The sequence below is a fragment of the Macrobrachium nipponense genome, chromosome 43 (assembly GCF_015104395.2).
Source record: "Macrobrachium nipponense isolate FS-2020 chromosome 43, ASM1510439v2, whole genome shotgun sequence".
Lineage (NCBI taxonomy): Eukaryota > Metazoa > Arthropoda > Malacostraca > Decapoda > Palaemonidae > Macrobrachium > Macrobrachium nipponense.
In genome coordinates, this window is record NC_061104.1 from 38329539 (window position 1) to 38351791 (window position 22253).

The 22253-nt window shown below is 45.7% G+C and overlaps 1 protein-coding gene across 1 annotated transcript in view; it reads left to right on the plus strand.

The window, feature by feature from the left end:
- LOC135213661 (glutathione S-transferase theta-1-like) overlaps positions 1-17919 on the plus strand; it is a 41044-nt gene extending 23125 nt beyond the window's left edge. Inside the window, exon 5 of the mRNA XM_064247720.1 lies at positions 17719-17919. Coding sequence (XP_064103790.1) covers positions 17719-17876 — 158 coding nt within the window. The 3' untranslated portion in view covers positions 17877-17919. The remainder of the gene's footprint in view (positions 1-17718) is intronic.
- Positions 17920-22253: the final 4334 nt, after the last annotated feature.

The following is a 22253-nucleotide window of genomic DNA, read 5'->3' on the forward strand; positions in this document are numbered from 1 at the left end:
GGGCTCCTGTGGTCCTTGGCTCCCGGACCTTCTGCTGCCCCTCATGGACAACTAAAGACTTTGCCTTCTTCTTCAGGACTGGACCCCTCTCATTCACACCCGGATGCGTCAATGCAGAGAGGGATGATTTTCACAATGCAACTGACGATTCAGCTGGCTACCTTCCAGAACCAGTTGCTCCAGCTGTTCTAGAAGATGCGGCAGCTGGAATCACATTCCGCGAGATCATCAGTCTCATTCGGAAGGTAAATGGCCTAGGGGAAGCTTCAACTACTTCTCCAAAAGGCCATACGTCGGCAGTTGACTTTCTTTGTCGTGCTCCTCGGGGTGCTCAGTCCCGGTGTGAGCTGCCCTTGTCATCCCTGACAAGGGAGGCTCTGAACAAAGTCGACAGGCAAGTTTCAGTGAGAAGGACTCGCTGCAGGCATCTCAGTCCTCTAAGCTACTCCCCTCTGCTTTCCAGAAGCAGAGGAAGTACTGTGGCCCAAGAGGCTGAGCCTTCACCCTTGCCCATAAACCATTGGCACCTGGAGTTTCGCTCCAGAAACTCCAACACCGAGCCTCGATGCTCTCTTCCCAGGAGATGTCACAGCTCGAACAAACTACGATGACAGCGTTGCAAGCAGCTTCATGGTTGGACTTTTGGGGCAGCACGGTGGGCTTTCTTGCCACCTCTGAGACTCCATGTCCACAAGCGTACATGACCTTGTTTTGTGAGGAGGTAAGGTTATGGAGTTCTTAGTCCACCAGCTTGCCAACCTTTCAGCCAATCTGGTGCTGAAGTGCAGGGACGCCGTCTCATCAAGGCTTGGTCGAGCTGTGGACCCTCAGGATGTGACCGACCTGAGGAATGCCTCATTTCAGGGATCCATTCTCTTTCCATCTCCAGATGTAAACGAGGTGATCGGAAACTTCAGGAGAGCGAGCCAGGATTCTTTGCTGCACTGCACAGCATCCTTCCATCCGCCCCAACCTCCTGCTATTTCTGCTTGACATCGCCCTGGCTCTCCATCTAAGAGGGTTTCTCACCCTCCTGCCAGTGCTGATCCATGTCCCACTGCCTCCACCACTCGGCAGCCAAGAGGTCAGCAGCCCTTTTCGACCAGGTGTGGTTGAGAGTGAGGCAAACGCGGCAAAGGGAAGAGTCCACTGCGACCAGTGAGGAGGGCACTCCCCCCACTCTGCCACCTGTGGGGGGATGCTTGCAAGCCAGATGGATGAGGTAGCAGTACCACGAGGCAGAGGATTGGACGCTGACAGTCCTCTGACACGGGTATCGCATCCCATTTACCAACTCTCCCCCTCCTCTGATTCAAACCCCGAAGACGTCATCATCTTATCGTCAGGGATCGAAGAAGGAGCTCGCCCTTCAGGCGGAAGTCCAGGACATGCTGGGGAAGGACGCTCTCGAGGAGGTCCTTGACGAGTCTCTAGGCTTCTTCAGTCGACTCTTTCTAGTAAAGAAGGTGTCTGGAGGCTGGAGATCTGTCATTGACCTCTCAGCCCTGAACGAGTTTGTTCAGCAAACCCTGTTCAGGATGGAGACCCCCAGCAAGGTCAGACAGGCCATTCATCCTTTGGATTACATGGTGACGATTGACCTAAAAGGCACACACTTCCAGATCCCAATCTATCCATTGTCCAGGAAGTATCTTCGTCTTGTTGTAGCGGACAGTGTTCCAATTCAAGGCCCTATGTTTTGGTCTCACCCTAGTGTTGACGTGGGCTCATCACCAGGGCATTCGTCTAATGCGTTACCTAGACGATTAGCTGATACTGGCGCCCTCGGTGGAACTGCTTCGTCTTCACTGAGACAGGGTTCTGGCATTTTGTCACAATCTGGGGATCATGGTGAACTGCAAGAAGTCCTCTCTAGAGCCCTCTCAACAACTGCTGTATCTCAGTAAGATCCTTGACACCATTGCAAGGAAAGCCTCTCCAACACCAGAAAGACTGGAACGCTTCCAAAGTGTCGCTCTGCCCTTCCTTCGACAGTCCCAGCTGCCAGCACATCAGTGACAACAGTTGCTGGGACATCTGGCCTCACTGGAATGCCTTGTTCCAAACGTATTGAAGGCACCTACAATCTTTTCAGTGGGGTCTGAAGAATCGTTGGTCACAAAGTCAGGATTCTCCTCACGATCTAGTCATAGTGGAGGAGAACATGCGTTCCAATCTTGAGTGGTGGCTGGAAGACGTGAACCTGTTGAGGGGCTCCCCTCTCCAGTCTCGTCCACCCAATCTGCTCCTGTTCACGGATGCATCTACTGCAACACCTGGCCTCTGGCCTATGGTCCGACCAGGAATGTCTTTCGTCTGACAGGTCACTCAGTGGCATTGAGGAGCGACAACACCACCATAGTGGCGTATGTGAACCATCAAGGTGGTACTGTTTCTGCAGCTATGCCAACTAACAGTGCAGATTCACGAATGGGCAGCTCTCAACTCGGTAGGGTTCACAGCTCAGTTCATTGCAGGCAAACGGAACATTGTGGCAGACAATCTGAGCAGGACACAAATCGTTGACTCCAAATGGTCTTTGGCTCCTCGGATAGAAAACAAAGTCTTGACTTTGTAGGGTTCCCAGACGATAGACCTGTTCGCTACCTCTCTAAATTGGAAGCTGCGGTGGCATTCGAGAACACGTTCCAGCACCCCTGGAATGGCCTCGACATCTATGCTTTTCTGCCATTTTGCCTGATCAGGCAGGTGTTAAATCGAGTGCAGTCCACACCTTCCCTGTCCATGATGCTAGTAGCACCGAAATGGCCCCACATTGACTGGTACCCGGACCTTCTACTTCTGCTGGTAGAGACTCTGAGAGTGCTTCCGCCACTCCCCGACCTCCTATGCCAACCGCATGTGAGGACCTTCCACAACATGGTGAGCTTCTTACATCTTCACGCATGGAATATATCCAGCAGTTCCTCACAACGAAAGGCTTTTCATGAGAGGCTGCGACAGCAATGTCAGGATACCTCAGGAAGTCTTCAACATCTGTCTATCAGACCAAGTGGGCCATCTTCTGTGGTTGGTGTCGTCGGAGAGGCTGTTCTCTTGGAGCCTCTATCCCATTCATTACCAACTTCTTACTCTACCTCCAGAGAGAGAAGCTCCTTTCAGTCTCGGCGGTAAAAGGCTATCACTCAGCCTTGAGCCAAGTCCTCAGACTGAAGGGAATCAATCTCTCTTCCTCGTAGGAACTCTCTATGCTCATATGAAGCTTTGAACAGGGTTGCAATCCAGTATTGGTAAAGCCTCCTCCCTGGGACATCTTTGCTGTCCTTGGGTCTTTGAAGAAAGCTCCTTATGAACCGTTGTCCCTGGCATCTGATAGGGATCTCACACTGAAAACAGTTTTTCTTCTCGCCCTTGTTCCTCCAAGTGAGTCAGCGAGCTTCATGGCCTAGCCTATGCTGTCGCTGATACTGAGCACTGGAGCAATGCCTGCTTCAGCTTCATCCTTGAGTTTGTTGCGAAAACCCAGAATCTGGCCCTGGTCGATTCTCAGTTCTCATTGTTACAGGTTGTGAGCCTGAGCACAGTAACCGAAGACCCAGATGAGCTACTTCTCTGTCCTCTGAGAGCATTGAGGCACTATCTCCAATGGACCAGCTCTACTCGACTCACCTTACAACATCTCTTTGTAAGTACTGGCCTGTCAAAGAAGAGGGTTAAGAGGAATACCGCTTCACATTGGGTTCTAGAGGTGATTTGCCGTACCCTCTCCCCTCCCTCCTCTCCACTTGCTGGCACCAGTCGAGAGAAGGCTCACGATGTGCATGGAATAAGCACATCTCTTGCCTTCAAGAAGAACCTCTCTGTTACCCAGGTGATGGAAGCTGACACATGGTCTCGCCCTTCCACCTTCACCAAGTTCTACCTTAGGGGCTGTACCCACAGCTACCTCAACACAACTGACCTTGGTCCTGTGGTAGCCGCTCAGCAAGTGGTTTAGTTGCCTCCGTGCCCTCAGAGGTCGGAAGTTTCAAATCGAGGATCGAGGTTCCGTATCAGGCGGGGGGGGGGGGTGAATGTGAGAGTACGACTGGCCTATTTTCTTTTCATCTTTCCCCCATACTAGGGGCCACAGCATTGAAACCTGTTCTCCGGCACAGATTTTGATACTGGTAAGCATTCCATGTCTGACTAGTGGTTGTTCTGTAGACACAGAAATCAGTCTCCACACTCCTTTCTGAGGGGGAGTGTGCTGCAACCCAACAAACCCGTTATGATTATATAGCCTGGTTTTGGTTGCCAGAGAGGGTTCTACGCTCACGCCTTTGATACCCAGGCCGTCAGCCATCAGGTTGTATTTACCACGGCTCGCGGGGTGAAGGATCCACAACCCATAGCTAGCTATAAGCCCGGGCCCTGGCATCCTGGGTTCCATTCTCAGCAAGCAAGATAGGTCTTCCATCCCTACCTTAGGATGAGTCTCCTAAGTAAAGGACGGTGTGGCGAGATCACAAACTCAAAAACAAAAACACTCTCAAAACACATGTACTTACCAACTACTTCTTGACACACTCAGGGCAACGAGCTGGATACGGCCATCATAACACACAACCAACAACAAAGACAATAACCAAGAACCACAACCCCACAACAACAACAACCAAAACTACCAAAGACCACAACTCAGCAACACAACACAACACCAAGGCCCACAACCCCACAACTCAACAACACAACAACAAACAAGGAATACAACCACAACTCAACAACACAGCAAACACACAAGGACTACAACCACAACTCAACTACACAACAAAAAACAAAGAATACAACCACAACTCAACAACACAGCAAACAAACAAGGACTACAACCACAATTCAACAACACAACAAACAAACAAACAAGGACTACAACCACAACTCAACAACACAACAAACAAACAAGGACCACAACCACAACAAAAGACCACTGCACAAACAATCACTAACAAAAAACAACAACACAAAAAGGCAACACACACCCACTAACAACACCAAAAAACACAACAGCTCACTGACAACAACCCTCAACAACACAACTACACCACAAAACCACAATAGCTCCCCCAACAACAACAACAACTCACATATAACTCAACAGAAACTCACAAGCACAACAAATCTAACAACACAGGCACAACAACTCTAAAGCAAATAATATCAAACTTAACAACAACCTACACAACAAATCAATAACACACAATTTGACTGACCACCAATACCTTCAGTACTCGTCACAGACTTCTGCCGACACGACTGACCATCACAGACCCTGACTAAACACCGACTCAAAATTCTAACCACAACTCCAACTCTAACAGCAGGCAACCCAGAACTCACCAACAGCCAATTCAATCGCTAACCATCCATCCACCAATTACGCTCTCTCTCTCTCTCTCTCTCTCTCTCTCTCTCTCTCTCTCTCTCTCTCTCTCTCTCTCTCTCCTCACGGAAAACCAAAACAAGTACATACTACACGATCTCAACAGCAATACAAACCACAAAACTCTCTCTCTCTCATTTTTGAAAGTAAAATGTATTTTTCCCTAACCATACAAACCTGGAGTCCTTTACTTGTATGGTCCTGCCAAACACCCATTCCCTTGATTCAGGGGTCATCATCAAAGTCCTGGTTGTGATCAAAGTGACGACTCAGTGAGCTGGTGGGGAGGCGGTGCTTCTCCACCGCCGGCCGGTAGTTAACTACCTTGGTATATAAAAGAATGTATTAGCCGGTAGTTTCAGCTGAACTGCAATCTATCTCAAGTAAAGGACGGAAGGTTTGTATGGTAAGGAAAAAATACATTCTATACTTTCAAAAATGTCATTTTTTTAAGGTTGTATCACTTATCATTGGTAAGGATTAAAAATTATTACTGCTGCATACAGTGTCAGTTCTATGAAAGATAACATCAGAATAGAATAGAATACGTATAATAGAATTTTGACCAAAGCCCAAGCGCTGGGACGTATGAGGTCATTCAGCCATGAAACAGAAATTGACAGCCAAGAGGTTTGAAAGATGTAACAGAAGAAAAACCTCACAGTTGCACTGACTCAATTGTTAGGAGAGGGTGGAGACTAAGATGGAAGAAAGAGAATGTGAATGGATAAACAATAACAGGAATGAAAGGGGTTGCAGCTAGGGGATGAAAGGATGGTGCAAAGAACCTCAAGTGTTGCCTAAATGCATTACATGAGGTGCACTGACGGCACTACCCTCCTATGGGGAAGGTAACATCAGAAAACACTAACGTGATACCATGAACTGTATCCGTAGTGCAGGGATTAAAATAATGACTGGAGTATTTAATCTTCTCCCACTGAGGAGAGATTCCTTTAGAGCTTTATTTCTTCACCATACTGCTTTGTGTATGTTTCGGACATATATTTCCTTAATCAGCTTTCAAATAAGAAAGAACTTATTTTGCAACTTATAATCATCACAAAGGGTTGCACCCATTCTCTTGTAGGTTGAAATTGATTTAGTTATTCTACTGTTCCTATTTGTAAATTACCAGAAAGTCATTGATGCAATTATTTTTATACCTGTAAGGATACATCAGATGAACACTGATGATGTCATATAGTTTGGGTTCCTTTTTTTCCAGAGTGGAGAGTATTTGCTGTCTTCCAAACTATTGACTAATAGTGTTGAAAAAGCTTTTCTTGTGAAATGAGGAATTTTATTATTTTTAGTGATTCAAAGTAATGAAAAAGCCAACAAGTTGGCAAAGAAGACTGCTAAATAATGCTATAAGGACAATATTTCTGCCATACAAAGTTTATTTCCCTACCATCAAGAAGAAATTTTAGGAGGGGCTGGCTGCTAACCAGAAAATTATAAAAATCACCAGGCTGACTTTCCCATAGAAATATAATTCTGAGCTAAAAATAGTGGGAGGCAGCTTTTTTAATACAGGGCAGGTAGCCATTTTGTGATTTGCAATTATTTCATGGTTATGTTGACTGTGGGGCATGTGCTGGCCAAATGCCCCAGTCTTGGGGAGAGAAGGATACGTATATTTAGTCATAGTGTGACAAAACAGGAAGGTAATTTTCATATTTCCAAGGTATTTGGGGGAACATATTTATATTCAGTTCTAGTGACATTTAACTTTATTGACAAAATCTGGTATTGTTTATGAAATTTAAATGTTTTATGCACTGTGTTTCAAATCTTCTTCAGCATGACTGTTACTCTGTATTAGTGTTTTTTCAGTATGGTTTTATAGTTAAGGTGTGACAGCATGTATGAATGCATAATGTTTTGCATAACATTAAATTTTTTACTCAAAATATTAATTTTCTGCACTGGCTGCCATACTGGCTGTGATGCCAATCTATTTAAATATTTAATCTATCACAGACCCTCTTGGTTGATCACCTGTAGTGCAGTAGTGCTTGCAGGTGTCTCACTCACGCCCAGCACTAGTTCTGGCATGTCTCTGCTGCTAGATTTAGGCATGAGGTCAACGATGTTAACCATGCTCAGTTTACAAATACAGGCAGTCCCCGGGTTACGACGGTCTCGGCTTACGACGTTCCGAGGTTACGACGCTTTTCAATTATACTCATAAGAAATTATTTCCAGGGTTACGACGCATGTTCCAGACTTACGACGCCTACAAACGCTGATCTGGCAGATGAAATATGGCACCAAAAAGGCAAAATAATCAATATTTAAAGGTTTTTTTGATGAAAAATGCAATAAGAATGCAGTTTACATAGTTTTCAATGCACCCAAAGCATTAAAGGTAAGGTTTTCTTAGGATTTTTGACGATGTTTCGGCTTACGACGATTTTCGGCTTACGACGCGTCTCAAGAACGGAACCCCCGTCGTAACCCGGGGACTGCCTGTACATCTTTTGACTGTGGTTGGTACAGTATATACTTACATCTTCTGACCCTGGCTCATTGCCCTTATTTTCTGGTTCATGATATGTGTCCCTTTAGTTTTCTGAGCAGTTGTCCTGTCAGTAGAGGCACCTTCCCAGCCTGCAGTGGAACCAGGACTGGAGCCCTATACTACCTTTGAACCTTTGAAACTGTAACAGACGAAGTTGGAAACACACTTATGTGAGATTGTTGAGTTATACGGTTAACTCTTAATTTTCACTCTCGAGACAATGCTCTAATTATGGCTTCATGTACTTCACTTGCATTGGAGTGATGGAATATGTGAATGCTCTGATCTCTGGAATGGAGAATTCATTAGCCTCCAGTTCCTCCTCTTGTCACCTTTGCCATGCCCTTTGCGTTGAGCACATTTCATTCTTTAATTGGAGCAGAAGTGTAGAGTCAGTTGTCATGTCTTCCCTCCAGGTGGTACTGTGGTTGAACCTTTAGCTCATCATGTTTGCAGATATCTCCTTTTTTAGGGTTTCCTTTGAGAAGGAGAAGGCATGTCACTAAACTACCTTCAATGAAAACTAGTTTGTACCAGAGATACTCCTATGTGAAAGACTCTTGAGTTTGAGATAGTATCTAAAAAATTAAATGTTTTAAAATATTGCTAAACTGTGTCACAACAACTGTATACAGTGGTCCCCCCGTATTCGCGGGGATGCATACCAGACCACGCATGAATAGTTAGAACCCGCGAATAGTTGGAACCCATATAAAAATGCTGAAAACAGCCTATTTTGTTAGTTAAAACTTAAGAAAAACCCACTAGAAATTTTCATACTTGGTTTTTTAATAATTTTATCACAAGTGCATTTTATGATGAAATTGATAAAAAAAAACCAGGAATTTGTGGATATTTCTCAGAAAAATACTGCGAATATGCAAATTTTCCACGAATAATGCAGGGAAACGTTCCCAAGAGAAATCCGCGAATGTGTGAGTCCACGAATCTGCAGAACGTGAATACAGGGGGTCCACTGTATACTGTACATTATTTTTTTTATAGTACAACCAGTTTTCCTACCTTCCAAGATCAAAACGTATTTGCTGGTCAAGAAAAAGTTATTCACGGGATACTTTAACATCTTTGCCATTAGTGATAATAAAATAACTGAAGAGTTCTCTTACTGGAATATAATGCTTAAAACAAACAATCCCACTACTCGACCACATGTAATATTCTAAAATAGAAGAGAGCTTGGCAGTTACCCTAATTCTGCTCTAAATTATGTATGAAAGTTGCTTGCAGACTGAAGCTACAATGACAGGGATCCAGAATGGTGGGTGACCCTGTTCCAGTCTCCTGGACTCTGGATCAACAGCCTCCACAAGGGGTGTATGTCATCAACAAAAATCTTGATTCCCTACTGATGTCTGTCATGTTCCATGATTGGTCTTTAAATGCCTCAGCTAACCGTCCAAGAAGTGCACAGTTCCTTGATCTTGATAACTGATAAAACATCTAGGTCCTTTCATTTCCAAGTTGAACAGTAAACCACTCATACAACACTCAGTTCAGTTCACGTAAATTAGGTTTGTTCCGACACGGCATACAAACTTCATCGGTCCTTACAATAGGAAGGTACTAGCGGCAGCTGGATAGGTCGTAAGCTTTCGAACAAGGGGTTCGGTAGTTAACTGCTTGTCCGACAGGTGCGCGCGCGCGACTGGGAGGTAAACAAACCACTTTTGCTTTCGGCCTGCTGGCGTGTAGACGTGTATCATCCGCTCTCTGCCCGCGTTCATCGTCGTTGCTTTCGCATGGTTGTGTTTTCTTTTTCTATTTATCTAGTGAAACTGAATTGTAAGTACAATCATTTCATATTTATTTCCATTGAATTCAATGTGAATTAAAGGATCTTGGTTTCTCCACGCCCTCCGATTACCCGAGTGCCGGGGACTGAAGGGCGTAAAGTGGGGAAGGGAATTCATTTTTCCCAGAAACTGCTTCACTCGTAATTGTTGTTATGGCTCGGTTGCCGACGGGCCGGGCGGAGCGCCTCGCTCCGAGCTTTATTTATTTTGGTTGGAAATGTGTTAGATGAAAAATTCGTAACAGTGAAGTGCCCTTTTCATTATATTTTTTTAACCTGTATGCTCGTTGCCGAGCGAATGCGCTCGGCACGAAAACTTATTCTGTATGGAAGTGGAATCGCGAGTACAGTATTCTTTTTCATTTTCATATATTTATTTTGATTGTAGCAATACTCATTTTGATCAGTTTCCGCTCTTACCCGGAAATTGATCCTTTCCCCTTTTTTATTTGAATGAAGTGAAATCGCAAGTGCAGTTCTTTTTCATTTTTCATATTTTTTTTAGATTGCATTATTTACTTGGATCAATGTTCCGCTATTTCCCGCGGAATGATACTTCCCCTTTTATTTTGTATGAAGTGAAATCGCAAGCGCAGTATTCTTTTCATTTTCATATATATTTTGATTGCAACAATTCTTTATGGATCAAGGTTTCCGTTCATAATCGGGAATGGATCCTTTTACTAATGCGCTCGATCCGCCCGCCCTTATTCATTGTGAAGTGAATCGTAATGCAAGATTCTTTTTCATTTTATTCCTTTTATTATGATTGCATCAATATTATTTGGTTCAAGTTCCGCTCAGTCAGGGAATTGATCCTTATGCCCTTGCATTCGGGCCGAGGGCACGATTGCTCTCGGGCTCTTATTATTATTGTTGGGTACATGGGTGCTGTGCGGGGGTGGGGAACGAGAATCCCCACCCACCCCCGCTCAGCTCCCACAGATGGGTCCTTCCCTTCGGGGGGGGAGCGTTATCTGGGTTCTTCTCTCGCCCGATCCGTCGAGCGCGGGGGAGGGCGCTCGGTGCCCGATGTACAATTGTCTTCGGGGTTCTTCCACTCGTTCGGGTGTGGGGGCTCACCCCCCCCCCCCCCACCCCCCCCGCGCGAGGGGACTTCCCCCCCCACTAATCACTACTACTGTTATTTCCGCAGGTGCTACTGCCACGAGGGTGGACCTGAGGTATGGGCGTCCTTCCATTTGCAGGGCTGCTAGTGTCCAGGGGCTGCGGTTCTATGTCTGGGCCTACTGCGGTCACCCATGGAGTGGTGACCACGCTCCAGGTGACGACGTCCCTCCTCACCTGGTGTACTCGCCTCACGTGGTAACCAAGTCTTGCCACAGCCGCTGTGAAGTGCCGTTCGCCGTACCGAGAGGGGGGCGCCGCCGCCGTTCGTGGTTGCCGCGCTGCCGCGACCACACTTCCGCTGCCCTAGAGCTCGCCCCTGGACTGCCGCCGGTACCAGGATGTTGCTGGCTGCTTGCTCCACTTCCTGTGTTTCCGGTGCTGCCTTACCTGCCGATTCTGGGCTGACTGTCCAGCAGTTGCTGCGCTGGCTGTCCCTGCCGTTGCTGCGCTGGCTGTCCCTGCCGTTCTGCGTGGCTGTCCCTGCCGTTGTGCGGCTGTCCCTACCGATGCTGTGCTGGCTGTGCCTGCTGTTCCTGAGATGCCCATACCTGCTGACATCGTCCCTGTTCGTTTGGTGGTACTACCCCAGACTTTGGTCTGTCTGTACAGGTGCGTCCGGGTCCTGTGGCTTCGCTACAGCAGCCCCGGCTCCGCCCTGGATAGCAGATCTTACGTCTGTCCTGAGGAAGCTGACTAAGAAGAGGAGGAAGGTGTCGTCGTCGTCGTCTTCATCTTTCTTCATCGTCGTCGGCTGCCGCTCTTCCCTTGACTTCTAAGGCTTCACAGCCGAGGAAGAAGAAGGTTGCCTCCTCCCTCCTAAGAAGTCTCCCTCGCGAGCTTCTCGGGACCCGTCTCACCTCGGTGGGACGGGAGGGTTCCTTCCGCTGGTCCTCCTGCTCCTCGGGAGCGGGGCCAGTCTCTTCTTCCGCAAGGAAGAAGACTACGGGGACCAGAGGGGTACCGGCTAACACCGGTACTTCCTCGCCTGGTGTCAGTGGTTCTGCCACTGCATCAGGGTCCGTCTTGGCCTCTCGTTCGCGGGAGGTACCGAGTGTACGGTCGCCTACCAGCGACCGTGCAGCCAGGAACCAGACCTCTGAGCCCGGCTCCACGGTCAGGTTCACGGCACGGGGCGGAAAAAAGACTGGTGGACAGGGAGCCGCTCACAGGCGACTCTCACCAGACCAGCTCTCGCTCTCTCGGCGACCAGCTGGCTACCCGGGGACGTGACGGTCCACGACCGGCCACGGGCTGAGGCTGGGAAGAGGTCCCCCGTTCGCCGGTGCCAGCCACGGCCTGGAACCACGACGTGACGTGCCGTGAGGAGCACCGGTCTCACTGTGACAGTGGAGCCTGCAGGTCGCCTGACCGTCGCTCTCACAGAGAGCAATCGGATACGGCAACCAGCACCAGCTCTTCTGACACTCGAGATCGGGGCCGCTGTGCTCAGTCCAGCCGTTCTCCACAGCTCGATCGCCACTGCGGGTTGACGATCGCCTGCAGCCCTCCAAGCCTGCTGGTTCTGCCAGCGAGCGAGGAGGGAGCGTCAGGTCTGCCTCTCGTACCTTCAACCACCCCGGGTTACACCGGGGAGGAGCGAGGTATTGAGGAGTGATCGTGAGGGTGCGCCCCTCATGATCCCACCACGACGTGTCCAGGCAGCGGGTTTCTTGTGGACCGGCCAGGACGTATGCGCAAGTGGATGGAGAAGACCGAGAGGGCTGTCGCTGTTCCCCCTTCTTAGGAGGAAGGTTCTCGGAATATGCTCTTGTTCGAAGGGCTTAACGGTCCTACTCTGCAAGATGCTGTGACTTCCGAGATCCAGAGGAACTTTGCCGAGGTTATGGCGCTGATTCGACAGCACAACGACCTCGGGGAAGGATCGCCGCTCCCACCAGCAGAGCCACGTCTCGGCTCGAGTCATTTTGGGGCCCGAGAGGGAACCCAAATCGACGGTGGTGGGTCTGCCGCGATCGGAGCTTGCCGACTGTGTTGAACCAGGTAGTCTCTCGTCTCCGGACAAGAAGGCTCTCTCAGTTCTGGCCGGTCGAACAAGTCTACTTCACCTCCTCTACTGCGACAGGCGTTTCTAACGTGTCTTCGGACACCGTATTTTGAATACCCCTTCGGTCCTCCTGAGAGGTTTCGACCTCGACGAGGACTGGAATGAGTCGGAGGACGGTATCGGCTCTCTCCTGTCAGGTGTCGATCAGCCCCACCCAGACGACGTTCACAGTGGCGGCAGACCCTTACCTACAGTATGAGTTCGTAACCCTCCTCGGGAAAATAAAGTTTTCTCCTGACGATATGTTTTCCCAGGCTCTGAGCCATCGCCGTAGGGCGATGGCTGCTCCTTTTCTTCTCCAACTGCTAGTTCCGCTGGGAAGGCGAGCCAGTATCCAATTCCTCCCCCATTCCCTCTCTCCTTACGGCTACGAGGGAAAGGGGAGGGATCCTACAGAGATTTCTCTGTAAGATCCCACGTTAGGGGCTGCGCTACCGGGGGGGACCTTCGGGTCCTACCTGACGTAAGCCCCGGTCCGGTGTTGAGGAGGGATCCTGCCCCTTTCTCGATTTCTACGGGAATCGAGAGGACCACCAGCCGATATCGTTTGACGAATTCGGTGGGGGGTTTCGCAGAGTGCTTAGAATTCTATGGAATTTCTAGCGCACTCAGAGTGTTCGAGTTTTTTACGATCTCCAAACACTTAGGCGAGACCACGGTCCAAAGTGAGCGAGAATCCCCGATAATTGTTACACGATAATCGGGAACCTCGCTTATGCTCGAATTCCTGTAATTTCTAGCATTTGGAAGAAGACTGCTGCAGAAAGAAGAGTATCTCACAGTAGGCGATTAACCTGGAATAGAGAAGAACGGATGGGAACTTCCAGTTTGGCTTGAACTATCGTCTTCGGTATTCTGTTCACCATTGAAGCTTCCTTGGGAAAGACTTCTCCTTCACTCTCTTGACTAGAGAACGAAGGCGGTCGATCTCCAATCCTTATTCTCATTCCTCGAGAGGAAAAGAATTTAGGATGGAGGTCGTGGTACAGAACCTACAAAATATACTACGTATATTACCCTCGCGACATGATTCTTTTAACAGTTGAATTGTCCGGGGGGTAGGCGCATACCGTAGTTAACTCTACGGTTTGTGACCGAGACGAATTGTATCTTAATTGAACTGCAACTCGTGGTTGCCTGCAACCTCCCAGCAGTTATCAGTTTCGATTTTAGATACTTGGTATTGTCATGACAACACCAAATCAGCTTTTGTATTTACCGAAATCCGTTTCGTTTAAATATAATTGCTCGAGCGTATTCTTTATGCTCGATGGTTCTAGCCGAACGCATTCCTTCGTGGAATAATGGATTACCTGGCAACTAGGATGACGAGTCACCGAGAGCTACTGCGTATTGAACTGCCTGATAGCAGCTCAGTATCAGCTAGGTCTCGGAGGAGATGCACGGTCGGTTACGTCTCTCTCTCCCCTGGTTTGATTGACTACCGAAACACCCGTATCTCTGCCCAACAATCATGGACTCAGGTCTCTGATTAACGGGGATTCTCGCAATAATGAAGGACCATCTACTGCTGTGACGCTTGATTTCATCGCCTTCGACATTGCGAGAATTTTCAACAGAGATATCTCTTGGACTCTTTCATCTTTCTGTTTACCGCACGGTAACAGAAGTCTGTACTAGTCTCCCGCTGCATCGCACCGCGATAATGCGAATGATTTTTGCAGACATCTGAGTTTGTCTTCAAAATATCTCGTATTCGTAGGTGTGCAATTATTCATTGCTCGCCCGAGTTAACAGATGTGTCAGAAGACATCGCCTACTCTCCGACCTGACAGCTCTACTTCCAAATGTTCAGCCCATGAGAAGCAGTTCTTCAGGCAGTATTTCCCTGTCTCTTCATACTGAAAAGCGCTCCGCTTTTATTGCAACTACGATCCTCACCGGACAGCAATGAATAGCGGTAGCGTTCTCAGTCTTTGTAGCACAGGTCAGAATCTTGAGAATCCTTCTCTCGGTTTCAGCTGTGAAGACGTAGGTTGCTTTTTTCTGTACACCTTCGTCTTCAACGACACATAGTGTTGTTTCTCCTTAGCTGAGAATCAACTATACTATGAGATATCTTGCCATCAGGGACCTCGTCTCTAGAAGGCAATTGACTTTCGCCTGTTGGGCACATGCCTTAAGAGAATCATCACCTCGCCTTCTGGCATCGGTGACGAACAAATTATTTGTTTAGTCTCTTGGCATAACCCTTTTAAGGCGAAGGTCACGTGACTTGCTCGGGTGCTTGGACAACTTGCCTCCTATCGAACGCAGTCAGTCGGCAGCTGTCAGAGCGCCCAAGTCAGTTACGAACTTCGCTGTGGACTTAGTTCGGTTGTTCCATAACAGTCTTTTCTTTGTCCTAACGGCTTGTCACAGTACCCATACCATCGACACCCACCATTGAGTGTCGGTGTCCTATCCACTACCGAGAACTTCACTGCATGGGGATAGGAGAATGTGAGAGACTTCACTGCAGAACGGATAGACCAGTATGGGTACAGGACATCACCGAAGTCGAGAAGAGGGATAGGTCATACGACCATTCCCTTCTTTTTTCCTCTGAGGTAATTGCATGACTTTTCCTGCGAAGTCAAGCATCCAGGGGATGGGGATTCGTGACGCTCGATTTCGTACCGACTTCGTAGCGAAGACTCAGAACCCTTCGGTTCCTGACGATCGGTTAGAGTCCTTCACAATCCCCTCCCTAATGGACTTCACCGCCTTCGATGCGAAGGAGATGCTGCTTTGTCCTGTGAAAGCGCGACCGCGCTTCTGAAGAAACTCGACATCCCAGGCTGAGTGTTGAAGACTCTTCGTCAGTACCAAGATGACCTAGAAGTACACTCCCTCGAGTTACACAAGAACTTCTCCGTGGCGCAGGTACTGAAGGCAGGGGTCTGGTACAACCAGACCACTGGCACCTCCTTCTACCTTTTGGATATTGCCCACAGGTCCTTGGATCGTTTTCCTTGGGACCCACCCGTGGTGGCTGCTCAACACGTTGTGTAGCTAACCCAGACCCTAGCAGGCTGAACAGCATCGAGTCCTGGTGTGACTGTAAGAATAGATAAGTGAATGAGAGAGTGACTGGCTTCTCTTCCTATCTTTTTCTCCCCTCTACCTGTGGGTAGAGGGATACGGTCATCACCGTTGCTGGATAAGGACGAGATGCCGGCGTGAGCTACTCGACAGAGCCCCCATCCTATCCCTTTCACTAGGGATGGGAGCGAATATCCACCACTTCCTCCTACAAGGGGGGGGGGGAAGTGGATGCCAACAAGAGACAAACCATAACTTTATGTTGCCTCTTGCAAATAGGAACTTGTTCTTGTTTGCTGGTACGAAGAGATACGCTTGCCTCTCTCTTAGTACTTGGTCCAGAGGTCTGACCATTGATCTGCGGTGCAAACACACCCCGATCAATCGGACAGAGGCTTGGATCCCTCCCTCGCTCTTACGACCAGGGAGGCATTCCAAGGTTGGCGAACACCAGTCTGTTCACAAAAGACTCAGATTCCTCCCACCAAGAAGTGAGTCTTCCTATTGTAAAAGGACGAAGGTTTGTATGCCGTGTCGGAACAAATGACAATTTGTCCAAAATTGCATTTTTCCTAACTATACAAACCTGAGGTCCTTTTACACATAGTCCCACCTCATGCCACCCCTCACTCTGCAGTTTTTGCTTGGGCCAAAAGCAAAAGTGATTTGTTTACCTCCCAGTCGCGCCGTGCGCGCCTGTCGGACAAGCAGTTAACTACCGAAACCCCTGTTCGAAAGCTTTTTTACGACCTATCCAGCTGCCGCTAGTACCTTCCTATTGTAAAAGGACCTCAGGTTTGTATAGTTAGGAAAAATGCAATTTTGGACAAATTGTCCATTTTTTTAAGGCTCTCTGCTTAGACGTTATGAAATTACATGAGCCATGAATGCATAGGTCTTATTTATTTCTGTCCTTTGATATTATGAAAAAGATTTTCTGTGCATTTCCATTAAAATTTCTGTCACCACCAGTATCAAATTTTTGTAATGTGTAATTCTATTTTGTCATGGATTTGCAGTTCTTTATAATATTGCTTCTTCCTTCTAGTGTGCTTACAACTCCTGTAAGCCATTTCAGAATGCAAAAACAAAAACGGATTTCCAATTTAACATCAATAAATTTCACTGACTATTCCAAACGATTGCTCTACACAAATGTGAATTACATTAGAAAGACAACCGAATTTTACAAACATTTTTTTTGAGTGTCACTATGTAACTATCTCCCAGTCATAAAGGATGAGGATGTTGAGAATGAATCCAGTTCATGATGTCTCTCAATTGAGATGACTAGCAGGTTTCCTCTTGGAAGTCAAACAGAATCAAGTGAAGCAAACTGCTCAAATAAGAGTCAGAATTGGAAAACAGTATCTTTTAAATCTTCAAAATAGTTGAGTTTTCATGGAGAGGAATTGATTACTGAATAATTGGGCTTTTACTGTATTTTACAGACATGTGCATAGTATTCTATCATAATAAATACTGTACAGTATATACTAACCACAGTCATATTACTGCCAAGATGTAAATCCTGTCAATATTTGCTTAATTTGTAAGTTTACAAATCATTTCCATATCTTACAGTAATACTATCAGGAGTAAACATGAGATATTTATTCCTATGACTAGTAATTTACAAATACAGATACTCAGGTAGTACGTATACGTGTATCTGTACAGAAGTTCAGAATTTAGTTTTTATATGGTGTGATTATTTTCGTACAGGTATTTTTAATCACGATTATTCAATTTGCAAGGTATGGCTGGATACGATATACTGGAAGGAAGGCCAATACTTGCAGCATGGTATCAACGGGTGAAAGATGCTCTGCAGCCACACTATGATGAAGGACACAAAGTAGTTGACATTGTTCGCAAGAAGTTTGGTGGCAAGGCTCCAGGCTCAAAGTTATAAGACTATTCAGACCTTCCTCTCCACTTAATATTTTTAAACTGAGGTTTGTATATCATTGTAGAATACATCACCAAGTTATTACTACAATATTCCAGGCAAGAAAATTATTAATATTTTCATTTTTTTGACATCAGATTTCCTTTTGTGTGGTCAAGACATGAAATTATTGAATTCCGCTATAGTGTCTTGTGCATTTTCACTGACTACGTACATCGAGTTCAGATCTTCAATCTGTGCTCCTTTTCCATGATTTCCTGGCCTTCTTACAAGGTTTTGTCCTGTAACTTCCATAACTACTACTTTACCAACTCATTGCCCATCATTCCCTCTCATTCTGTCCAAACCACCTCAGTGGTTACAATTTCAGTTTCTTCCAGTCTTTGCAATTCCCTCACCAAAACTACCTAAAAATCTTAGCTTTTTATTTAGTCAGTGCCCTTATCTCTGCCTTATTGATATATCATAAGTTTCTGTTTTGTTAACTTGTGGGATACTTTTATATACCAGTAGTTCAGCTCTCTTTTTTCCATTTCATTCAGGCTGTTGTTACTCACCTTTTTGTTTTTTTCTTTACTTCCCTTACTTCCCTCTCAATACGTGCTTCACCACCAACTGTGTCCCCAAGGTAATTGAGACATTCTGCCTCTTGTAAGACCTGTTTGTCTACCACCAAATTATACCCCACCGCTTCTCTTGACTATTGGTTTCTCTGCTACACTTTGGGCAACATAAATCTCTTACTGCAGTCCTTAGCATTTTATGAAACACTGTCCAATACATTCAATACACAGCAGGGAGTTTACACCCACACTTCAACAGCATCCACTTGGCTATTTTCTTTCCTGTACATTATCCATAGTTTTCTTTCCAGTCACTGTAAACTTTGTTTCATATTAAATTTAAGTTCTCTCCATTTTACTCTTCCACAGTTTGCACATTCTACAAATTCCTCTGATTCTGCTGTCAACACTGTCAGGTGTTAGCTTAGCTTTTAGTAAAAGAACTAACACAACCATGCACAGAATCTATGTAACTCATGTTGCACATAGTATATCCATTATCTCATGTAATACAGATTATATCTTTTCTCTTAGCATGACAAATTTTAAAATAAATTTGTATTTTTCATAGCTAACAAACCTTCGGTCTCAACAATAGAGGATAATCATCTAGCGCCAAGCTGGAAACCAGTTAAAAACAATCAAAGATTGTAAAACAAGGAGTCTGTGGTATCTAGTAACTCATGCGTATATGAAGCGGATGTTGGCCCGACCAGGCTTGGAAGTTTGGAACCTCGTGATGCGCCAGTCTTTCTTAAACTGCCTTGGAGAGTGGTGTATCACTTCGCTCTCCTTTCCAAGCCTAAGGCTTTGGCTTTGGGGATCATACCCCAGAAGTTCCGTGTTTGAACTTCCTTGGGACAGATATCAATAAAAGATTTTTATTTATAAATAAAGCAGTTATATTGCAAGTCCCACAGTACAGTAGAGGTGTTTGTCTCAATTAATATGTATATCATACTGCTCTCTCTCTCTCTCTCTCTCTCTCTCTCTCTCTCTCTCTCTCTCTCTCTCTCTCTCTCTCTCTCTTATTTTGCGATCAGAAGTACTACTTGACCATCGATGAGAGGTCTAATAACACTACCATTTGGGTTTTGTTAGACAAAGGCCAACAAGAGCTGGAACTTACAAAAAACACTTTAACCACTATGAGAGTTGTTCCCTTCATATGTACGTATTGGCAATTGACAGCTGAGAAATTAAATAATTAAATAAAATTATTTCTGAATGGCTTAAATGGATATGACATTTTCATGATAATATAAAGTTTTATATATACTTACCCAGTAATTACTGTGCAAATAGTTTCTACTCGATGACAGCTTGAATTTTCGAAATTTGCAGTTACAATTTTTTTGTTTGTGTAGGTGACAATACCCGCCCACTTTTGGAGTAAGAAAGAGGAACAACCCAGCTAATAGCTTAATGTGTTTATGCTTAAATGTCCGTGCCTGGGGAGGAGGGTGGACTCCATCCGTAATTACTGGGTAAGTATATATAAAAATATTTTATCATAAAAATGTCGTTTTTATATAAGTAACTCACCCAGTAATTCCCGATTCCATATTGAAGGAAGTGGGGAATATGGACAAAACTAATGCTTATTGCATATAAAGATGACAATAAAATTGAATATGAAAACATGCTAGCATTGAGACAATGCTTGTTGTTTCCTCATCTTTTGAGAGAACTGCTGCAGGTAGATACTGCCTCTGGTTGGCACTCATCTCAACCTGTAGGGCGTGGCAGTATAGCCTAGGAGTGCCTCTACTGACATGGGACCTCGCAGCGAAAGAGTACCTCGAAGGCTGTGAAGGTATTGAAAGCAGCTTTGGAACAAAGGTTATTACTGGAAGCCAACAAAGCACACAATTTCCCCTGCCTAGGGCATAGTACCACAAAACAAAATGGCAGCCAAATTTGTCACTTTCACCAAAAAATTTAAAAACATGACCATTACCCAAAATTAAAACTGGTGGGCTCTCCAGGTATAGTAGTGCCTCAGGTTACGAAATTAATCCATTCCGAAGCAGCCTTCGTAATCTGATTTTTTCGTATCCAGAACTACGTTTTATATGAAATTGCCCAATTCGTTCCAAGCCCTACAAAAACACCACAGTAAATTTTATAATAAAAGCTAAATTGACCAATAAACAATGAATAACAACAATTTGGACCATTCAATACCTAACCTAACCGTACCTGTAAATAAAGTTTGATTAGTGTTCAGGATACATACGTTTGTAGTAAAATGTCGAACCTTACCTTTCAAGTGAGGTGATGTCTGAACGTGGCAACAGAGGAAGAGGACAAACAGCAGAAAACATGAACACTTAACTTTACAAAACACATTAAAAAATGGCAGAAAACAATAACACTAAACTTTACGAAACATTAATAAATGGCAGAAAACACATTAACACTTAACTTTATGAAAAACTTAAAATTAAATTTTTTTTTTTTTTTTTTGCCTTTTTCTGATTTTGTTTTAATTTTTTTTTTTTACTTTGTTTTTTTTTTAAATTTCAATTTCTTCACCACTTTTCAAAATTTCGTTTTTCGTATCACTTGGACCTCGTTTGTTTGGCTTACTTAGTAACTAGAGGAAACCTCTTTAAAAAATAACTATCCAAGCAAGATTGCTTCTGCCTGCTTTTAGAAATGTTCCTGAAACGACTTGGGCAAATGTCATCGAACTGCACAAGCATACGACCTGTGTAAGCCTTTTCGGGGTGTCTTTTTTCTACAAATGATTGCACTTCATGAAAAGCAGCTAGAACATCCTTAATTTCTGCCGTTGTCATAGGGTCCTCCTCCTCCTCCTCGCTGCTGCTAGAGAACTCTTCTTGAACGATGTTATGTTGCATGGCCTCCAACTCCTTCAGGTCATCTGTTGTAAACTCCTCTTGGTGCTCCTGGAGAAGGTCATTGATGTCGTCCTCGTCGATGACCAGCCCCATGAACTTGCCGAGTGCAACGATCTCGTCAAGATCTGGTTGCGAAACAGTTTTAGGATCATCAACTGTTTCTGAATCTACATCAGCTTTGCCCACGTTGTATCCCTCAAAGTCTCGGGCGGATGCGGTATCAGGCCAGTTTCCTCCAAGAAGAATTCAAGGTTCACCTCGAAACCTCCTACCAAGCTTGATCGATGAGTCGGATGCATATGACGATATCGAAATGCTCCATCCAAAATTCATGCAGGGTGAGGTTTGTGGTATCGGTGATGTCGAAACATCTCTTGAAAAGATGTTTTGTATACAGCTTCTTGAAGTTCGATATCACTTGCTGGTCCATGGGCTGGAGGAGAGGGGTGGTGTTAGGCAGAAGATAAAGAACCTTGATGAAAGAATACTCCACTAGGATATCTTCCTCGAGGCCAGGGGGGTGAGCAGGGGCATTGTCCAACACCAGCAGACATTTCAGAGGGAGGCGCTTCTGTTCCAAGAATTTCTTCACTGTCGGGCCAAAACAGATTTACCCACTCGGTGAACCAAAGTCTTGTTACCCAGGCTTTCGCATTAGCCCTCCACATCACCGGAAGCTTCTCCTTTAGCACTTTGTGGGCCTTGAAGGCTTGAGGAGTCTCCGAATGATACACAAGTAGGGGCTTCACCTTACAATCCCCACTGGCATTAGAACAAAATGCAAGCGTAAGCCTGTCTTTCATAGGCTTTTGCCCGGGTAGCTTCTTCTCTTCCTCCGTGATGTATGTCCGATGAGGCATTTTTTTTCCAAAAAAGGCCAGTCTCATCATAGTTGCTGAGAACTGTAGCCTTCCTTGATTGTCATCTTGTCGAACGTCTTAACAAAGGCT